This window comes from Ixodes scapularis, unplaced genomic scaffold (assembly GCF_016920785.2).
Source record: "Ixodes scapularis isolate PalLabHiFi unplaced genomic scaffold, ASM1692078v2 PGA_scaffold4__175_contigs__length_147842914, whole genome shotgun sequence".
NCBI lineage: Eukaryota > Metazoa > Arthropoda > Arachnida > Ixodida > Ixodidae > Ixodes > Ixodes scapularis.
This window is the reverse complement of record NW_024609879.1, coordinates 64,704,805-64,722,941: the sequence shown is the minus strand read 5'-3', so window position 1 is coordinate 64,722,941 and position 18,137 is coordinate 64,704,805. Positions and strand designations below refer to the sequence as shown.

The following is an 18,137-nucleotide window of genomic DNA, read 5'->3' as shown; positions in this document are numbered from 1 at the left end:
AGAAGGATCTAAGCACTTTGGAGTCCATATTTTTTATAATTTTGTTTGTACAACTAACGCAATCATTTGCGAACGATCTTATAAAGGCTGGTTTTCGACAAGAAATATGATAAATTAAAATTACAAAGCAACAAAGACCTATTAGAACATCCTAGTGGGACACCAGACGGCACCAGTACAATACAGAGAATGTAGCTTTGAAATCTATAAACTGCTGTATCATCGTCAACTACCTTCAAAGCCACCTATGAGTACGAGGTTTCTTCAAACCAAGGGTCGTTAAGTAGCATTTCACTTGAAACGTCGTTAACTGTTTTTATATACATTGTGACTTTTGTGCGTTACTGACAGCTTAAACAGTAGCCGTCAAAGCTACACAAATGCAGTCTGTATAAATTAGCTTTACAGCTAGGGGGAGACAATATAAGCGAATGATTGCCACAAAGGGCTAATTCACCTTTCAATTGTTGAATAAAAACATGATTGCAATTACAAACCTGCTAAGCGTTGTCAAAAACTACTAAATCAGATAATTTTAAAAGTATTCTGAGCTCCTGAAAAGACCGGTTGTGCGCTTAACTTACTAATCGTGCAACAAGCGCCAGGCTGTTGTGTACAAAAAATACCCGCGCGATTTTTCCGTTTCTCACAATTCGCCTTTTCAGACCAATTGCACAAGAGGTAACTTTAGCAAACCACGCTGCTTCGCACAAGCTCCGAATCTTTCTCAAGATAAATGATTCAGTGGTTTTCGCTGATATTCAGCACGTTTCTAATTGAATAATGTTTATTTTCACTCATTAAAAACATAATTAATGATAATTAGTAATTTTACCTATCGTTAAGACTAGCCCCCTATAATATATCTATCTCCCTTGCCGTATAACCCACCTGCACAAACCACATTAATGCAGCGTTTACAGATCTTTTAATTCAAACCTGCCAAGCCTAAAACGAAAACATGGTGTACATATAAGCACCATAACAATCCCATAGATGACCCACCACAAAAGATTACCCACCTCTGTTTTAGGCTTCATTTGCTATTTTTTTAAATACCGAAAGATAGCTTACTCCTAGAAATCGTAGTGTTCGGCGCAATGGTGCCCTCGGCGTCAATTCCGATGATTTAGCTATGGTGGGGAACATCGCTGACTGGGAAGTACAGTGATTTTTGCATCATTGTCCATAGCCGCGATAACACGTTTGATAGAAAAACATGATTTACACACATTGTTTTTTCAACTTTTCTTGATTGTCCACCGAAAGTTAGCCTACTCCTTATTTTTGCCCAATTTGCTCTTAATTTTAGGTGGGCTATCTCTCGAGATATTACGGTGTACATCATTAGTTTGCTCTTGCTCAATAATTACAGAGGCAACTCGTTTACTGTGCATGTTAGAGGGTGCCGATAGCAGCCTTCCTCGGTAAACTTTTTTGGGCACTAGTAAAACGTAATTTAGCTCAGGATGTGGTGATACATGCGTCAATGTTACATGTTCTAAAATACATTACAAATATATTATTTTTATCGGCAACTAGTTTTGTACTTTAATATCCCAGGAAAATTGCCTCGTATTACGTGCCTTAAACTTGCAAAGAGCTGCGATGGATATGCAGTCATTTACTGAAACTGTACATTCCAGCAACTATTGAAACAGTGTTTTGAACCAAAATTATGAAAGCTTACTCTCGTGTAAATTCAAAAAACACTGATTCCAAATAGTTCCATACCTTACCTCTGACCTTAAGAGAAGCTCCAGTCTTTCTGCTGGACTCTCATTTTTATTTGGGCGGATCAACAGGTAAATCCGCCTGATGCCTGGGCATGACCGCAGCAATTTCTCAAGGAGAGTCTAGAAACAAATATTCACAAAATAAGCCAGAGAATCATACTAATGCAAATACCATACTTGACATATGAAATAGAGGCCATCATTCACGTCAAAGATCCTCTAAGCCCTGGCAAGTAAAGCGCTGGGAAGACAAAAAGGAGATAAAAGGAGAACCCTAAAGGTCCTACGAATTGAACCTTTTTAAACTGCAGATTTTACTGCATCCAGTGTGAAATATGTTTCAGCGTTTTTGGGGTTTTTTCTCGAGTATTTAAGGTTTCTTTTCGATCTCGCACGTGATGTGATAAAGGGTTAGCATGTTCAGAACGCACTAACAGACCCGGGGACTAAAATAGATTTGAGCCATATAATGGACGCACGAACATTTTGTCGAATATAAATCATAGACACTTTATTATTCAATTTGTATAAAAGCAGCGCTTGCGGTTCGTTTTCGTCTAAGAAAATGAGAAAACGCCATATATTCTAGACACATTTAGTCAGTCATATAATAGCTTTGTTAGAACTGGTTAAAATTTTTACCTTAATCGGACATCTGTTTATGTTCCACCCATTTTATTCGACAAAAGTACAGAACAGTGAAGCCCTTAGAAACAATTAGCATTTAATACGTGGGGATATATTCATCTTAATATTGTGTTTTCCATTCTATAGTTTGTGCTCACTGTGCAGTCCACAGGAGAAAATTTTTTCGAAAAACAATTTCCCTTAGATAGTTCACATTCGGTGCACACTATGCACTAGGTGGATTGTCCACACCTGGTGCAAAGTCCGTACTTTAATCAATTTTCGTACAACTCACATGTAAAAATATCTTTATTTGCTCACAAAAAATATTGTATCATCAGAAATCATAATTAACAAGATGTGTAATTGCGAAATTCGTCACGTCTCGTCCTAAATAACGATCATGAAAAAAGAAATCATTACGTAGTCCGCACGTGTAGACTGTCCGCAACACGTAAACATTCACCAAATAAACATGTGTAGTCCGCGGACTAGAGTCCCTAAAATATGGTGCGTAACTTGCGTAAAGCAAACTAATAGCCGGTGCAAAACAGGTTTCAAGACAGAATCTCCACAGGCATCGTACACGTTTTACATAAAAGAGTTCACTGACGAAATCCTTGTAAGGCGAAACTATTAATTGACTGTATTCAATATTTTAACGATTTCAGAACAACTCTTCATCACAAGCGCTTTAATAAAAATTTCTTACTTTCTCCTCAAACACATGTAGCGGAACATCAAATTTGTTTTTTGTCTAGATCTGGGATTTTACAGTAGCTGATAGAGTCGTTAGTAGATTCTATGAGCCATGTAGGTTTTAACAATTAGGTTCATGTACCGTTCTCTGCAGTCTTGCTTTGACTTGAATACAGATCAATTTAAACGAAGTTGTCAAGTAATCTATTTTTATGCTTTCATCCTGGAGCCTTAGATCGTCTTTTCACAAGCAAACATGCGTTTGGTTTAGCGCAGCCAATTTTGAACAATGAGCACATTACGTAATAAATCAATTTCATAAGTAGTTTTGTGCTAACCTTCACGCGCAAGGTATTTTCAATCATAAAAATAAAGTGCTATAATCTTTTAATTGATTTTATCTATTTAGGTGATTCACTGGAGTAGATGTACCCACCTGTCCAAGGAATCCAGTCGCACCAGTTATAAAGATTACTTCACCTTCATAGAAGCTCTGCACCTCCGAATACCTAGTTTCTTCTGGAACTGAAACAGTACGTATAATTACGAAGTTTTCTTACTAAACGATTGTTCGAGGCACTTCTTAATCTCTTTCCCTTAAGGCAAAATGTGTGCTATAAAAATTTTAGAGTACACAAGGAAGGAAGTAGAAAACTCAGCTATCTTCCACCCCACAAAATGGATCAACTTTCAGTTACTCACACACGTTGAACGGACAGTGATGGACAAGTTGAGTTGAAGCATGCGGTGAACGCACTATTATTTTTTTGTTTTAGTATATAACAACCTTCGTTCAAAGCTATTGTGCGAATGCGACATCGGAAACTAATGTCCAGACATTCAGAAATATACCTTAAATGGCGGTAATGGTACTGCGTCACACGAAAACTCATTGTCCAAAGTGTGAAAATAAATATTAGACAATAAATATATAGGTCTGTGCCAAAAGAATCTAGTCTGAATAATGGTAATGGGGCCAAAATAGCACGGCAGGTATAAGAACCTTAAACGATTAGAAGTACTGATCTTTTTTTTTACCTTCAAGGCTTTACGCGTTATAAAATAGTTTATACAGTTATCCGAATAGCCAGCAGAAGAAGGTGGTTTGTGCGTTTGGCAATGTTCTGATTCCGCGGTTGTTTCTTCTAGCCGGAAGCGTAAGAGACGTGCCAGAAAACGGTTTATATTTTGCAAGACTATGCTTTTGTCAGTCTTTCACTGCCTATTTAGTGTGATAATGCTCTTTCGCAATACCACTTGTGCAAGACGTAAGTACGCAAAGTTCGATAAGTGGGAGTTTGGGGCGAGCAAGATGAATGCATGAGCGGCGCTGTTCCGTTTTACGCGGCGCACGATGTTAGGCAACTTTGTCCATGGAGGCGAGCGAAACATGTTTACAACGGGCCTGTCACTTGTGCCCAAGTCTTGCTTTCAGAGGATGCAATTGGACCTGTTTTTACTGCTCTAGCAACAAAGTGCGGTGTTCCTTCATGCGCTGCTTATGCGGAAGGATCCCGGAAGCATTGTGCCGAACGTTAAAATACCACGTCGAGCCGGGTATACGCGATAAATAATCCCTGGAGAAGAGAAAAAGCTATTGTAATTCCTCCCATAGCGTAGGCACTTATCCCTCCTTCGGTCGATGAGGTTAGCAAGTAATTCGTGTGTATATAAGCATACGACAACGCACGCATTGCATGTGTGCCTTTGTGGTATAGTGGCTATGGTGTCTGATTCTCACTTCGCGGGCGCGGATTTGATTAACCACAAGTAATGTATGTTGTGTTCCTGTATCTTGTGTTCCAGCTCAAGAAACAATTAGGCGGAGTATCATGCCGGCTCTCTGTGCCTCCCAGTCTTCACAGAATGACGCAAAAATGGCATTGTATAATGTTGCCGCAATTTCAATTTTAGGCCGTGTAATCGTAGGCCCCTTATAGCCAGGAAAATATTGATCTCAAATACCACGTAGGCCGCATAAACCTTATCCACGTGACAAAGGGCCGCTTGAATCTGGGCGTCATGACAACGGGCCGCTTAAGTTGAGACACCTAAGCCTCCAACTGCTTGTAAGCGGCCCGCTTTCATGCCTATATGCGTGCATTTTAGCCAGGATTTAACTAAGAGTGTCTTTGAAGATATTGATAGTTCCAGAGAATATGCACCAGCTGGGTTTTCGCGGGTAATTTCTCACAACTGCAAAGAAGGAATCCCAAGCTATTCAAATGTTATTTTTACCATATCATCAGAAACTACTGCAGTTCCGAGTCACTGAAAAAGCGCGAATGGAACTCCGATTTTATTAAGTCTTAATAACAAAATCTTGCCAAAAATCACCATTCGGTGTCGTTAACCTGTATTTCTTGTATCGTCTCCGAACGTATACAACTCAATGTTCTGTTTTCTGGAATCTTGCGATGCATTACTGCTTCCCAGCACGGCTTCAGTCGAGGCTATTCGTGCGTCCCCCAGCTAGAGGAATTTAACCATTTTATTTCGAATGCTATAGAGTCTATAGCACAAGTTCCGCTACAGGTTTTCTGCTGTCTATAGTATAGACAGCAGAAAACCTGTGTATTGTGTTGTTTTTTCTTCTGTACAGCTTTTAATACCGAGCCGTATTTGATTTATTTGAAAAATGCTGCTGTAACCGGGCATTAACGGCAAGGTGACCAAGTCAATAGCCGAGTACCTGTCCGGTCGTGAACCAAGCGTCGTGCTGAATGGTCAAAAATTTGTGCCATGCAGTACTCGTTACTTTCGGGGTTCTGCAGGTAAGTGTACTCGGGCCGTAATCATTTTTTTAATATTTAATAATAAACTGTGTGCCATTGTACAGTCACATTTTAAGTTATTTGAAGATGACTGTGTAGTCTACCGAATCGTTGAAAATAACATGGAAGATAGTATATTTCAAAGCTATTCAAAATTTCGGCAGGACTGGCGTGATTTTTGGAAAATGACCTTAAATAATCAAAAGTGGAAATACATGTTTCTCTCGACGCGTTGATTCTGCAAATATGTATGAACTGAACAAATGTATACTTGAATGTGCAGAAAAATCAGTATATTAGAGTTTATTCTCCATTCAATTTAAAATACAATTTAAAATACTTTTCAAAATACATCTCGCAACGAGAAACAAGCATTGCATTTTACTTTTGAGACCATTTTTAGAATACACGTTGTTATTTGGAACCCCCCTCAAAGCTCCCTCGCACATAACTCAGACCAAATTCAAAATCAAGCGCCAATATTTGTGATAAGCGACTACAGCGCCTATGCAAGTTGCCCTGAAATAAAACAAAGATTAGGTTGGAACCTTTTTGTTACCATACACTTTTTTTCTTTCTTTTTTTTTTCTTTTTAGTCAAAACTATTTGTAATTGTACTGTATTAGCGGATATTTATATCGCCAATGCTGATCGTTTCTACGATATATTGCAGAAATTTCTTGTAGAGTAAACCATGTTTCTTTGTATATATATTTGTGTGTTTTTGAAATTTTCTCTGATGTACCTCCTAATAATGCTTAACGGCGCAGGCTCTATATGTGTACATAAATAAATAAATAAATAAATGAATATACAAGCTTGGGAATTTCGTTAGTTCCCGTCAATTTCTTTTAAGATAACGACCAATTCATCATTAAAACTTCGTCAGTGCAAAGCACGGGAATGACTAAGTAATCGTGTGTCCTTTGTAACGGAGTTTGTAATCTTGAGGCCTACTTGCTGGTTAATTAGAAATTACAAATAAAACTTTACAAATAGAGAAACGTCACTCGCATTGATGATATGTTCAGAAAGACACGAAAGTTTTGTTCTATGTGTAGATCAATCAGAAAATATTTTGTGTATCTCCAGAACACCTTCATTCATCGGATAAAGATAACAAGCGACGCATCCTTTGCTTATGTCTCAGCGCCTTTTACTGTTTTTGCCGCTTTTTTACTTTGATATGTGTATTGACGGTCTACGATTTTTGCCGACTTGAGACCTGTCGTATGTATTCCTATCTTTGAATTCTGTGGGTTTGAAGCTCTTGAGAGGCTAAGAAACGCACTGCGTCTTCTGCGTCTTCTGCGTCTCCCAACTAAATGCGAAGAGTTAAAGTGAGCTGCACCATTATTGCATTAAATTAAAATTTACGTGAAGCCACATAATCTGCTCATGTGATTGCGGCGCAACGTGAAGATACACGAGAGGCTCACGTTACCCTGTCTTGAAGACGTCACGTGTAGAGTTGCATGTGACACAATTACGCGGATCTGGTGGTTCACGTGATACCGTGAGTGGTCACTTCATCACGTAACTATAGCTTACGTAATCAAGGGACCTACTGTGCCTACCTTATCACGTGCCATCACGTGGCCTCTCCTGACATTGGGGTGGCCAATTTTATTCGACAACCTCAGTACATTACAGCTGCAAGAACAGTCGTTAAAGTAGTCTGTTGACGCACATTTATACCACCGTAAAAAGGAATGAGAGGCAAAGTTACTTCGTTTCCTCGGTGAGGGAGCAAGAGCTCTAAATTTCATAGGGCTAGCCTCGGGGATTTTGTGCCCGTGGCATGTAGCCTCAATGACGGCAGAGTACCACGTGACATTGTCACGCTACTGTGTCACGTGACGTTATGGTTTCAAGTGACGCTGTTACGTCACGTGACCATGACGTCATGTGGCACTGCAACGTCGCGTGGCGTTATAACGTCACTGACACCATTGCATCAAAGCGCAATGGGACACTCTGACGGCTTTTCAATATATTCGAGAAAAATCTTCACAATATGCCCCTGAGCGGCCTCCTTACCATGCAATCAAAACGATGAGCGCACAGAGGCCCTCTTAACGCAATGCATTCAGAGCGCCTTTGAAAGTTGCCAAAGATAGCTTTTTTTCGCACACACGTACCTGACGGGCGCCTACGAAGATTGACCGCGTTGTCAGGTTCCCGGAATAACTTCTCGTGACCCTTTCGACTTTGAACCAGCCCCAAAACGCGTCATGCGTTAAAGCGTCGTCGGTTCTGATTCCGCTTGAGGGCCAATTCAGTGTTCTTAATGTCTATGTTTGTGGTCCCGACGGTATCAGCGTTATATCAAAAACAGCATTCGATTTAGATTTCCATACCACCAACATCTATCGGTATACGGTAACGCCTCGGATGGCGTGCCTTTTTTCCTCATTAAATGTTATAGTTCATATGACACTGAAAGAGGAAAAAAAAACTTTAAAGGTGAATATACATTTAAAACACGCGAAATAAATATATTACACTATCGGTGAAACGATAATTGCAAATTCGCGTTCTCGAACATTTTGAGAAGTGCAATTTTTGCTTCTAAAATACGTCTCTAAGCCGCAGACATCCTGTACTAAGGTGATCAAATTTATTACAAGTCCACTCAGATACCACGAGCGAGGTGTCAATTAGATTGATAAAAGAAACAGGTCCTTGGAGCATACACTCATTATCTGTAACGTAAATATTGAACAAGTTGGCCTTGTAGTTGAAAAACACTTTTTCTGAAATACTTATTAGTAGTTTACGAGTTCTCGCAGATTATTGGATTTTATGCACACGTTATAACTATCAGACCTTATGATACCATGTTCCAATTCACTCGATTTTAGGTTCAAAATTGCTGGTAAAAAAATCACGATACTTCGAGAATTTTCAATAACTTGCTCAATAAACGAACTGGGTACGGACTAGTCACATTCTGAAAGAAAATAGTAATTTCCCAAGCAAATATTACCGTCTTTTAGCTTTGATTTCCGCCCATCCTGTTTTTTTGCAAGTTTCCATACCAGGTCTGCAAAACGATTTTAAAACGCGTCGAATTGACATAAGCACAACACCTCCGGGAAAATAGTTATAGCTTATTTTATTTTTGCCTCGCTTTAGATTACGTAATTGGACGGGAAATAATCGGCACTAAAAATATCCTTCCGCGTCCTTGCTTTTTCTTATAGGGCAAATTTTATAACTAAGACGAAGGTAGTTTGCTATTAATATGACAGCCTTTTCACGACTGCTACGGACAATTTGGTAATACAAAGACAGTTTTTGCCCACTATTCATCGTGGCTGTGGTGTGTGGTAATGTTAATTGATATTATCCAATAACGCGCATTAACGGAAAGTAGAACGGTCGTAATAGGCAGCCCTCAGCCCACAGTTTTGTGTCGCTAATGACGGACAGCCTGTCACCAACTGCCGCAAAGTGAAAATATTACTTTGAGTATGACTTACTTTTCTTGATGCACTGGCCGCAGTAACCTGGTCACATGTATTGAATACTTGAAGTTTACAGATGTCATAACAATTCTATTCAACGTTTTGAATGCCGGAATTTCACACATATATTTTTTTTAGAAAATGTACTGGGTGAAAACTAGTCACGAGCAGAATCTTTAATGGGCGAAGAATGCTTGAAAGGGTCGACGACTTACATTTTTTGACTCTCATGGTGACGTCGCTTGAAAGGTTTCCCTCTTGTCGTGGGACGCAGTAGCTGTGGGGTACACAGCTGCTTACGTAGTTTTTGCTGGCGAAGCAGCTTGCTGGATAGCGCAGCTCGACCTTCCCGCTCCTGAGGAGTTTTGTACAACCACGCAGGACGAAGCTTACTGCAATAAAGTGAAGAATGGAGCTAGTGAGTTAAAAGTATAAAAGCGCCGAAAACAAGACAAGCACAAATGTTCATGGGGCATACGAAATTTACATTTCATAAACGAGGCGTCTATCGCTCGGTGTAAAAAAAAAAAAAAAAAAAAAAGAGAGAGTTCGATTATATCAAACAAACTTTGTAGTTCACCAACATGATATAATGCTGACTAGACAGGCCGACGGTGCCTAACAATAATATTTCCTGGGTAAGGGGAACAACGGCGACAGAAAACAAACAATAATCTCGAAACACACCTAGGTGACTGGTGCGCGACTTTTCAGTCGCGCAACAGTCACCTAGCCGTGTTTGGAGATATGGGTGTGTCCTTTGTCCCCCTGTTCCCCTTCTACAGGGACTATTACCATTATTCTTTTCCACCTCGCTGCGCTTTTCCATTAATTGCATTATCATCATAACCTAAGCCAGGTATTGTCGAAGCAGAACTCCTTATTGTGGACGCCTGTGGGAATTATATGAGTGTAAAACAGTTATCAGCAAGAAAAAGGATACAGTAAACGACTTAATTTTTGCGAGGCCCAAATTTTCTCGAATTTCGCAAAACGCCTACAATTCGCGATAAGTAAGTCCCGCAAACAATTCCGGTAAAATGTAAACACAGTGGAATCTATATTAAAGATCCCACCCGCGAATTATTCCAATAATTCAACTTTGACCTAAATCGCGAAATACTGAGCCCCTGAAAAATAAGTCCTTTACAGTATTGATTTCATTCGTGCGGACAACTTTTTCCGCTGAAATAGACGCTACGTGCTACCACAGTGTTATTTCTAGCTTTAACGATATTAGGCTTAGTTGGACGTTGTCTCATTAAAATATTTGGTTATTCTCAATTATGATTTGATCCAGGTAACATCATGTTCTCACATTTTCGCGTTCTATTCAACCATTAGCATCACATACTTACGAAATGCGAGCCTTCTGTGATGCATAGTTTAATTACCAGGGCTTAATAACACAGTTCTCTTTCTAGTAATCTCATTGCATATCTAGCTATAGAACCGTTACTATTCAATTTTCTTTGGCTGGTTATTAAAACCTATGTAAACAATGCTAAATATACAGCACCACCTTTAAACTTTCGATAGCTGGATATAGATTTGTTTTGTACAAGTAGCAGATTGACGACCGCTAGGGTATCTTCAGTCACCGTGAAAACATTTTGTTTTTGAAGCTATTGGTTTTTAACAGCTATAATTGTTTCAGCTGCCTATAAAATGTTCAAATGTCTCTCCCTACTGTTTTTTAGGCCTAGAATAAAAATATTAAATATTTCACTTATTCATTCATTCCATATGTTTTATGATATACACTTTCGGCAATTATTTAACGAGATATAAATTTCTATTAATACCTATAGAAAATAATACGGAATTGATGTTGCCTTGATAATCAATGGTGTATCCCAGTCATATTTATTTTATTTTCTGTCATTGAAAACTGTTTTATGAGAAATATGTTGTTTACAACAAGAAATCATACGTTTTTTTACGTGAAGTCGATTCTATTCATGAGAATTCATATGCTTTAGATCTCACAAGGCATGCACCAGCTAGAATAATGTGATACAGAAATATTCTATTTTCATAACGCCATGGACTGACCAAATGGCGTCATCATTTTTTAACAAATCTAACCGAGACAAGATCCCTACAGGCTGTACGGAGAAACCCTGAAACAATTATCATATTTTATTTGTATGATGTCGGTACGTAAATTCAAGCATGGTATATCGCAGGATAAAGCTACCGCTCCAAAAATTTAAACGGGATTAAGACGCTTACTGCAGTGCAGAAACCGATTTAAGTGTAAGGAAATAAGAATATAGTCTTAAATATGAACTCAAGTCAAACCTTAAAAAAATTGTCCTGAACTTTTGTAACCTACTTGATTTCTTCGTGAAAGGGTAGCTCAGGAAAAAATTTGAAGAGTCACTGATATAACTCAAAATTTCTTCAGAACATTATTAGACAAAACTAAATAATAACCCACATTATAATATTTTAAAAAATTGGCTAAACAATTTATTTCTTTTTATTTTGTCTGAGAGGTTCTAGTGAAAAGAGCTTAAAACGTTACGTTAAACCTTGTGATATAGAAAAAGTATAGCTTATGCGCGAAGGGTTACAAGAAGCTTGATGGTGTGAATTGAATGCTTGAAACAATGACGCCAGCAAAACAAACAAAATATGCGCAAAATATTATATCTTCTATTCTGCCTGCTTGACTTGCAAGTGAGAAAACATGTGATATAAACGCGCTGGAGTCCTGTTTTGAATACACCAGAATTCTACAAGGTGTTTTTTTTCGGGAAATGGTTTTAGCGTCACACTCGCACGCATTCTGCAAGTTGTTTTGCGAGGGTTCATGATATCACAGCGCATGGCAAGGACATTGACCTCGGGCGGAACATCCGCGTGTTGTCTTTTATTTGCTTAGCCATTCCGAAAAGGTCTTTGTTTTGCCGGTAAGGGCAACGGGGCTCTCTGCACCGGACATCATCTACATAACGTCTTGGGCCTCCTTCTTGGGGACTCGATCTTTCATTTGTGGAATTCATTGTCTTTGTCTTGACACTGGATTGTGAGCCACCTTAAGTCCTTTTTCTGCGAGTACAGGTGCAAGCGCTCTACTGGTGCTCTTCATACAGGCGATGCCGAAGTGAATCTTCTATATGGCTTTGACGCCGCTACCATGACGAAGGGTTGGGGCCTGAGCTAGCTGCCTCAGCTTAAACCAGTGGTGGCCAGGCGGTAAGCCAGAGAACATTATTAGCTTCAAGAAAACTCTAGCACTCGATCCAAACAAAAAAAAAATATGCCCTTGGTAGATCCAAGTGTATATCTCTACTCTTCGCATCACCGCGCTCATTCACTTATATGTACGCTAGAAATGTTGTTGCTTGGCTCAACCTGAAGGAGTATTAGAGCTTTCTGGAAAGTAGCGCACTCCCTCAAGCAGCGTACGTGATGCACTATGGGAACAGTGTGTGTCGCTCCGCCGTCGTCTGCTGCTACCGCCGTACCACCTTCGAGAACCACGTTGCGTACGTTCGCGTTGGGTCCCTGTGTGTGGCAAACGCCAATATTTGCAGCGCACTGTGCTGCGCTGCGTTGACCACATGAAGTGAGAAACCCTCCATCAAAGCAATTTTTCCCACTGTCCTTCTTGGGATGGGCCATCGCTCTGCATAGACCACTGCTCCATTTTGAATGGGCTTCGCGCGAGGGCCACGCGTCAGAAGTGCTAGGTATCACTCAAGCATTAAAGGAGCTGTGCAACGATATTCAGTTGGAATGTTTTTCACTATACACGAGCTTACTGGCACCAGTGGGACTCAAGGATACTCACACGCAACGCCACTGGCCAAGAAACTCCTTTGTTGCTGTGTAATTTCAAGGACAAAAGCGATCATTTTCATTCAATCTCTCCTTTGTAAAATTTGATGACGTAACGTGGGGATCGCAGTACACCCAAGTGACGATATTTGAATGCGGTTCATAGATTGGACCCGAGCATTGCGTGGGCACTCGACTTAGGCTCGTGATAATTGCTAGCTCGAGAAGCATTCGGGCAGTGGCCCGTGTCCAATCGCTGCAACGACGACAATAGCCGAGCCATAACAATATCTGGAACTCAGCGCGTGCCCTGTGCTTTGCCAACCCCAGCGCGTGGCTATGATCTACATTGGCGGCATATAATCGGCTCCAGATCACGTGGCCGCTTGTTCTGGCTGCGAGTTGAGGGGGTGAACGCTGCTCGTTTTTCTTTAATTTTTTCTCTGGGACTTCTATTGCGTGGGGTGAAAAACGAACGCGTGTTTCATAGGTCATTAACGTTGGGGACCCGTTTTAAGCGGTATTTGCGCAAAGTACAAAAATTGTTGCATTGCTCCTTTAATGTTTGTTTTCGTTGTTTGTTTTTTTTCTACGGGAATTAGTAGAGCTATACTTCGTTTTAGTTTAAATTTAGGCGCAGCTGATGGAGGGAGGAAAGGATACGGATGAGGAGGAGGGCATACCCTCCCCTTAGTACCCTCCCCTCCTCCACCTCAAGAGCAGCGCTCTAAATTGGCATTACAGGAAACTGTAAACGTCCTATAACGCCGATTCTTTTTTTTTTTTTACTTTCTCACGGGAATTTCTTAAGCTATACTCCGTATGACCTTAAGTCCAGACGCTGCCGATGCTGCAAGCGCGAGCATGTGACCCTGAACAGTGTCTTCAATGCACGAGCGCACGTGCTTGGCAGGGATGCTGAAAGCCTGGAGCTCGCTCTTGTAGCGTCGGCTGCGTCTGAACTTCAGCTGAAATGAAGTACAGTTGGTACATTTTGTTTTCTTTTTTTAATTAAAAAAAATACCGCTTGTCGCAACAATATTTGACGACCGTTAGCTGGCCTGGATGCATGAATGGACTAAGAATGGTGTTGCAGTTCGGGCGGTAGCGTGCGCCACCTAGCGTGCAAAAGCTCGACTACGCTAGACCTGGTTGGCTAAGGGGCGCGACACCCTCACAGTTCCCAGCGCTGGATTAAGGGAGGGGGGGAAGGGGGGGCTAAAGAGGCTGCAGCCAAGGGCCTCAGCCCTAGGAGCAGAGGAAGAAAGCCCCCTTGCCCGGGCGTTTTTTGTTCGTTTTTTTTTTGTGTTATTCTTGGTTTACAATAGACCGATCTCACTAAGCGTTCGGCGCATGCGTGACGCCGCCATAACTTTAGTTCACGGGAGGCAGATAGCCATGCATGCAAGGGCTTGTGCCATCTCGTGCTCCACAAGCTCAAAGCTCAAGCAAGGTCATTCCACCTGCAGAAAGACTAAAGTTTCCTCGATGCATTGCGGCAGCGGTGGCGTAGTGAAACGGGCTATACTTCGTTTCAGCTTCGGTCCGAGCGCGGCCGATGTTATGAGCCGAAGGGCCGATCAAACAGCGAAAGAGGCACAACGTCATGGCGTGCTCTCTGCAGTTGATAGGACCAGCCGGTATTCGCCGTCTCTCTCTCTGCGCGCTCCTCCGCCGGCTAGTCCTATCAAGCGCAGAGAGATCGCCATGACGCTGCGCTTTTTGTGCTGTTTGATTGGCCCTTCGGCTCATAACATCGGCCGCGCTCGCACCGAAGCTGAAACGAAGCAGAGTGAGATCGGTCTATTGCGGAGAGGGCAGAGGAAAAATTGGGGAGCCTGACAGCGTCCTGCCCACTTCAAGTCGATTAACTCCAGATAATACAACTTCAAGCAGCGGGAGAAGTCGGGGCCCCGCCTAATGTCGCTTCCTGTAGCTTGTTTACTTCGGGTGTCCTTGTCAGCACTTACAGAAGCGAGGCCTCCGCCTCTCAAGGGGGTCCCCCGTCGTAGGGGCACTCTACCCCGTCCCACTATGAAGTCCGCGTTTGCTGGTGGATTGTCGCGGGGCCTTTGGTGGTTGTTCGTAAAAGCCCCTGATTACCCCCTCGTCTCGACGGGAGCACAAAGCCCTCCGGCGGGGCCACCGAGAGACGAACAAGTACAGAAACACTACATCGGCATGTGTTTTCAGTTGCGCATCAGCTTGCACGGTCATTAGCCGCGCAAAATACTGACAAATGATTTCGTAGACGTTTTTTGTTTTGTTTTTTCCTACTGGCTGGGGGAAGCTCAACACGGAAAACTTGAGCCGCTCTTCGAGAAATAGATCCAGATGCGGGTATGCTGGGCGTCTGTAAAGTTTCCAGACTGCTATTGTCACTGAAGAGGACTATTGAAACCTCAAATTTTTAGCTTAATAAAAAATAAAAAAATAAAAAAATAAACGTTTGGGGTGGCGCCGCTTGGAGCACTCGGCACTCTAAGTGTTCTCCTGCCACCTGGTCTTTCAAGGCAGTACCGCGTTTGCAGGCTGCCTTTGCCGCGGGATCCTCCGATTGAAACTCTTCCTGGTTAGAACCAGATGCGTCCCAAATATCCCTTCCTCTTACCACTGTAAAAGCCATGTCCCTATTCACGAGAAGGCACATGCGGCTCTCATTCGCAGTCTACGTAGCGTTTTTCAATTAAGATGGAGAACTTTACGCTTCCCCAAACGGCGCGCATATTGCCGCGCGCAGGGTCACGGACTTGTAGAAAGTTCTCGTTACTCTTGCTGCGGACATAACTATCGTTCATCCCTGTTTTTGTTGTTCTAGAAAGTGCTTGTTCATTCTCGCCCCGAGCGCGCTACGCTCGAACCTTCTCCGCCGAATCTTCGAGATACTGACTCACTCTAGATAAGAGGCCGCCCGCGACCTTGTCGAGTCAGTCTCGCCCCAGCGCTCGATTCTGCTGACACGCCGACTTCGACGCCCGCGACGCTCTCCTTTCTTTTGTTTCCTTCTTTATTTTTGGCACAAGTTCGCCACATTAAACGTTTATTTATTTCTGTTTATTTCTTGTTTATTGGTCACGACTCACCACCCGTGACATTCTGGTGGAGGTGCGGGGTAGCACATGCCCGTGCAGCGTTCCCCTCCCAGGACCCGCAGTGCAAGCCCGACTCCAAGCTCGCTGAGAAGACCACTCAGCGCGGAACCTGAAACTCGGACCAGCCGCCGCACCAAGGGAGAGGATCCGGAGTACGGTTTGCTCCTGGATAAACCCAAGCCGAAGAAGACGACGATGGACAAATCAGTCGCAGGCCCCCGCCGCTCCTGCCGTCGTCTACCTACCCGTCGCTCCTCGGACACCGGCTCCGTTCCACGGCGAACTCCACGAAGACGTTGAAGATTGGATCGACCAATTCGAACGCGTCGCCCGCCACAATAGCTGGACCAACGAGCAACGGCTGCAGAACGTGTATTTCTCGCTCGAGGGGACTGCCAGAAGCTGGTACGAAAATCACGAGTCTTCATTGACATCCTGGGACATTTTGAAGAGCCAGCTGAAGGCGACATTTGTCAACCAGCACCGCCGAGAGAGAGCCGAAGACTTACTGCGCACCAGGACTCAAGGCCCCAACGAGAGCATCACCGGCTTCGTGGAGGATGTTCTCCGCCTAAGCGCCGGCGCCGATCCTCAGGCTACCGAGGAGAAGAAGCTGCACCACCTGATGAGGGGTGTGAAAAGCGAGATTTCCGGCGGTCTCATCCGGAATCCCCCAACAACAGTCGGCGAGTTCATCACCGAGGCGACAAATATGGAACGGGCCTTGCTAGCCCGCGCCAGACACTACCAACGACACCCTGGCGTAACTACTCTGGCGACATCTGGATCCGACCTGGGCACCACCCTCCCCGGCATCCGTGACCCTGCGCGCGGCACCACCCTCCCCGGCATCCGTGACCTTATCCGTGAAGCCGTCCGGGAGGAGTTGAAGAAGTTGCTACCTGCTGCCACAAGCCTGGATACGCCCTCAGTCGCCGAGATTGTCCGGGAAGAACTTCAGCAGGCGCTGCAGCCAGAAGTTCTCGCCAGCGCCACTCCTGAACCACCGAAGCTGAGCTACGCCGCAGCTACCCGACGACCACCGCCCCCTGCTCACCCGTATACGGCGCCACCTCGACGTGAACCTCTTGCGCCGCAGTATTCACGACGCCATGAAGATCGGGCGTACGTCTGCCCAGAACAAGCTGCTCCACGAAAGACCGACGTGTGGAGGACGGCCGATCGACGCCCGTTGTGCTACCACTGCGGGGAGGCCGACCCTATCTACCGTCGTTGTCCCTACCGGCAAATGGGCCTGCGTGGGTTCCACCCGAACGACCCACGCCCGAGGTACGGCGAACGCCCTCACGACATCGAGGAGTACCTCCGACGTTCCCCCTCCCCAGTGTCGTCTCTCCGCCGTGAAGCCCGCTCCCCATCGCCACGACGTTCAGCCTCCCCAGCGCCACGATCCCGCCGAGAGAGCCTGTCTCCCCTGCGTCGTCGGGAAAACTGAGTGCGGCAACGCCTGGAGGTGACGTTGCCGAAAACGACGGAAGCAAACAGCCTCCAAGAACGCCGGAGCGCTCCCACTCTCTCGATGCCCCGCATTGCACCGACGCGCCTGCAACGGTGTCCAACAACCTAAACGTTGTTATCGATGGCCAAAACGCATCGGCACTCGTTGACACCGGGGCAGACTACTCGGTATTGAGTGGGAGGCTCTCTCGCCACCTTCGAAAAGTCACGACGCCGTGGGATGGACCGCAGATACGAACCGCCGGAGGACACCTCATCACGCCTGTCGGAAGGTGCACCGCTCGCGTCGAAATTCACGGCGAGACGTGTCCTGTGAAATTCGTCATTCTACAAGACTGTTCCAGAGACGTCATTCTCGGCATGGACTTTTTGTGTGAATACGGCGCCGTCATCGACCTTGGAGAAAACAGATTGACGCTGCGGACACCTGTTCCGCCTTCAGAGAAACTCCAAACTGCGTCAGCCGCCGTC

At 43.8% G+C, this 18,137-nt stretch overlaps 1 protein-coding gene across 1 annotated transcript in view; it reads right to left on the bottom strand.

Annotated features, from left to right (window-relative positions):
* The window catches only part of LOC121047731 (putative fatty acyl-CoA reductase CG5065), a 30,916-nt gene extending 21,379 nt beyond the window's left edge, over positions 1-9,537 (bottom strand). Inside the window, exons 1-3 of the mRNA XM_040503215.2 lie at positions 9,522-9,537; positions 3,499-3,587; positions 1,740-1,856 (exon numbers count right to left, since the gene is read on the bottom strand). Of these exons, the coding sequence (XP_040359149.2) occupies positions 1,740-1,856; positions 3,499-3,587; positions 9,522-9,537 (222 nt within the window). The remainder of the gene's footprint in view (positions 1-1,739; positions 1,857-3,498; positions 3,588-9,521) is intronic.
* Positions 9,538-18,137: the final 8,600 nt, after the last annotated feature.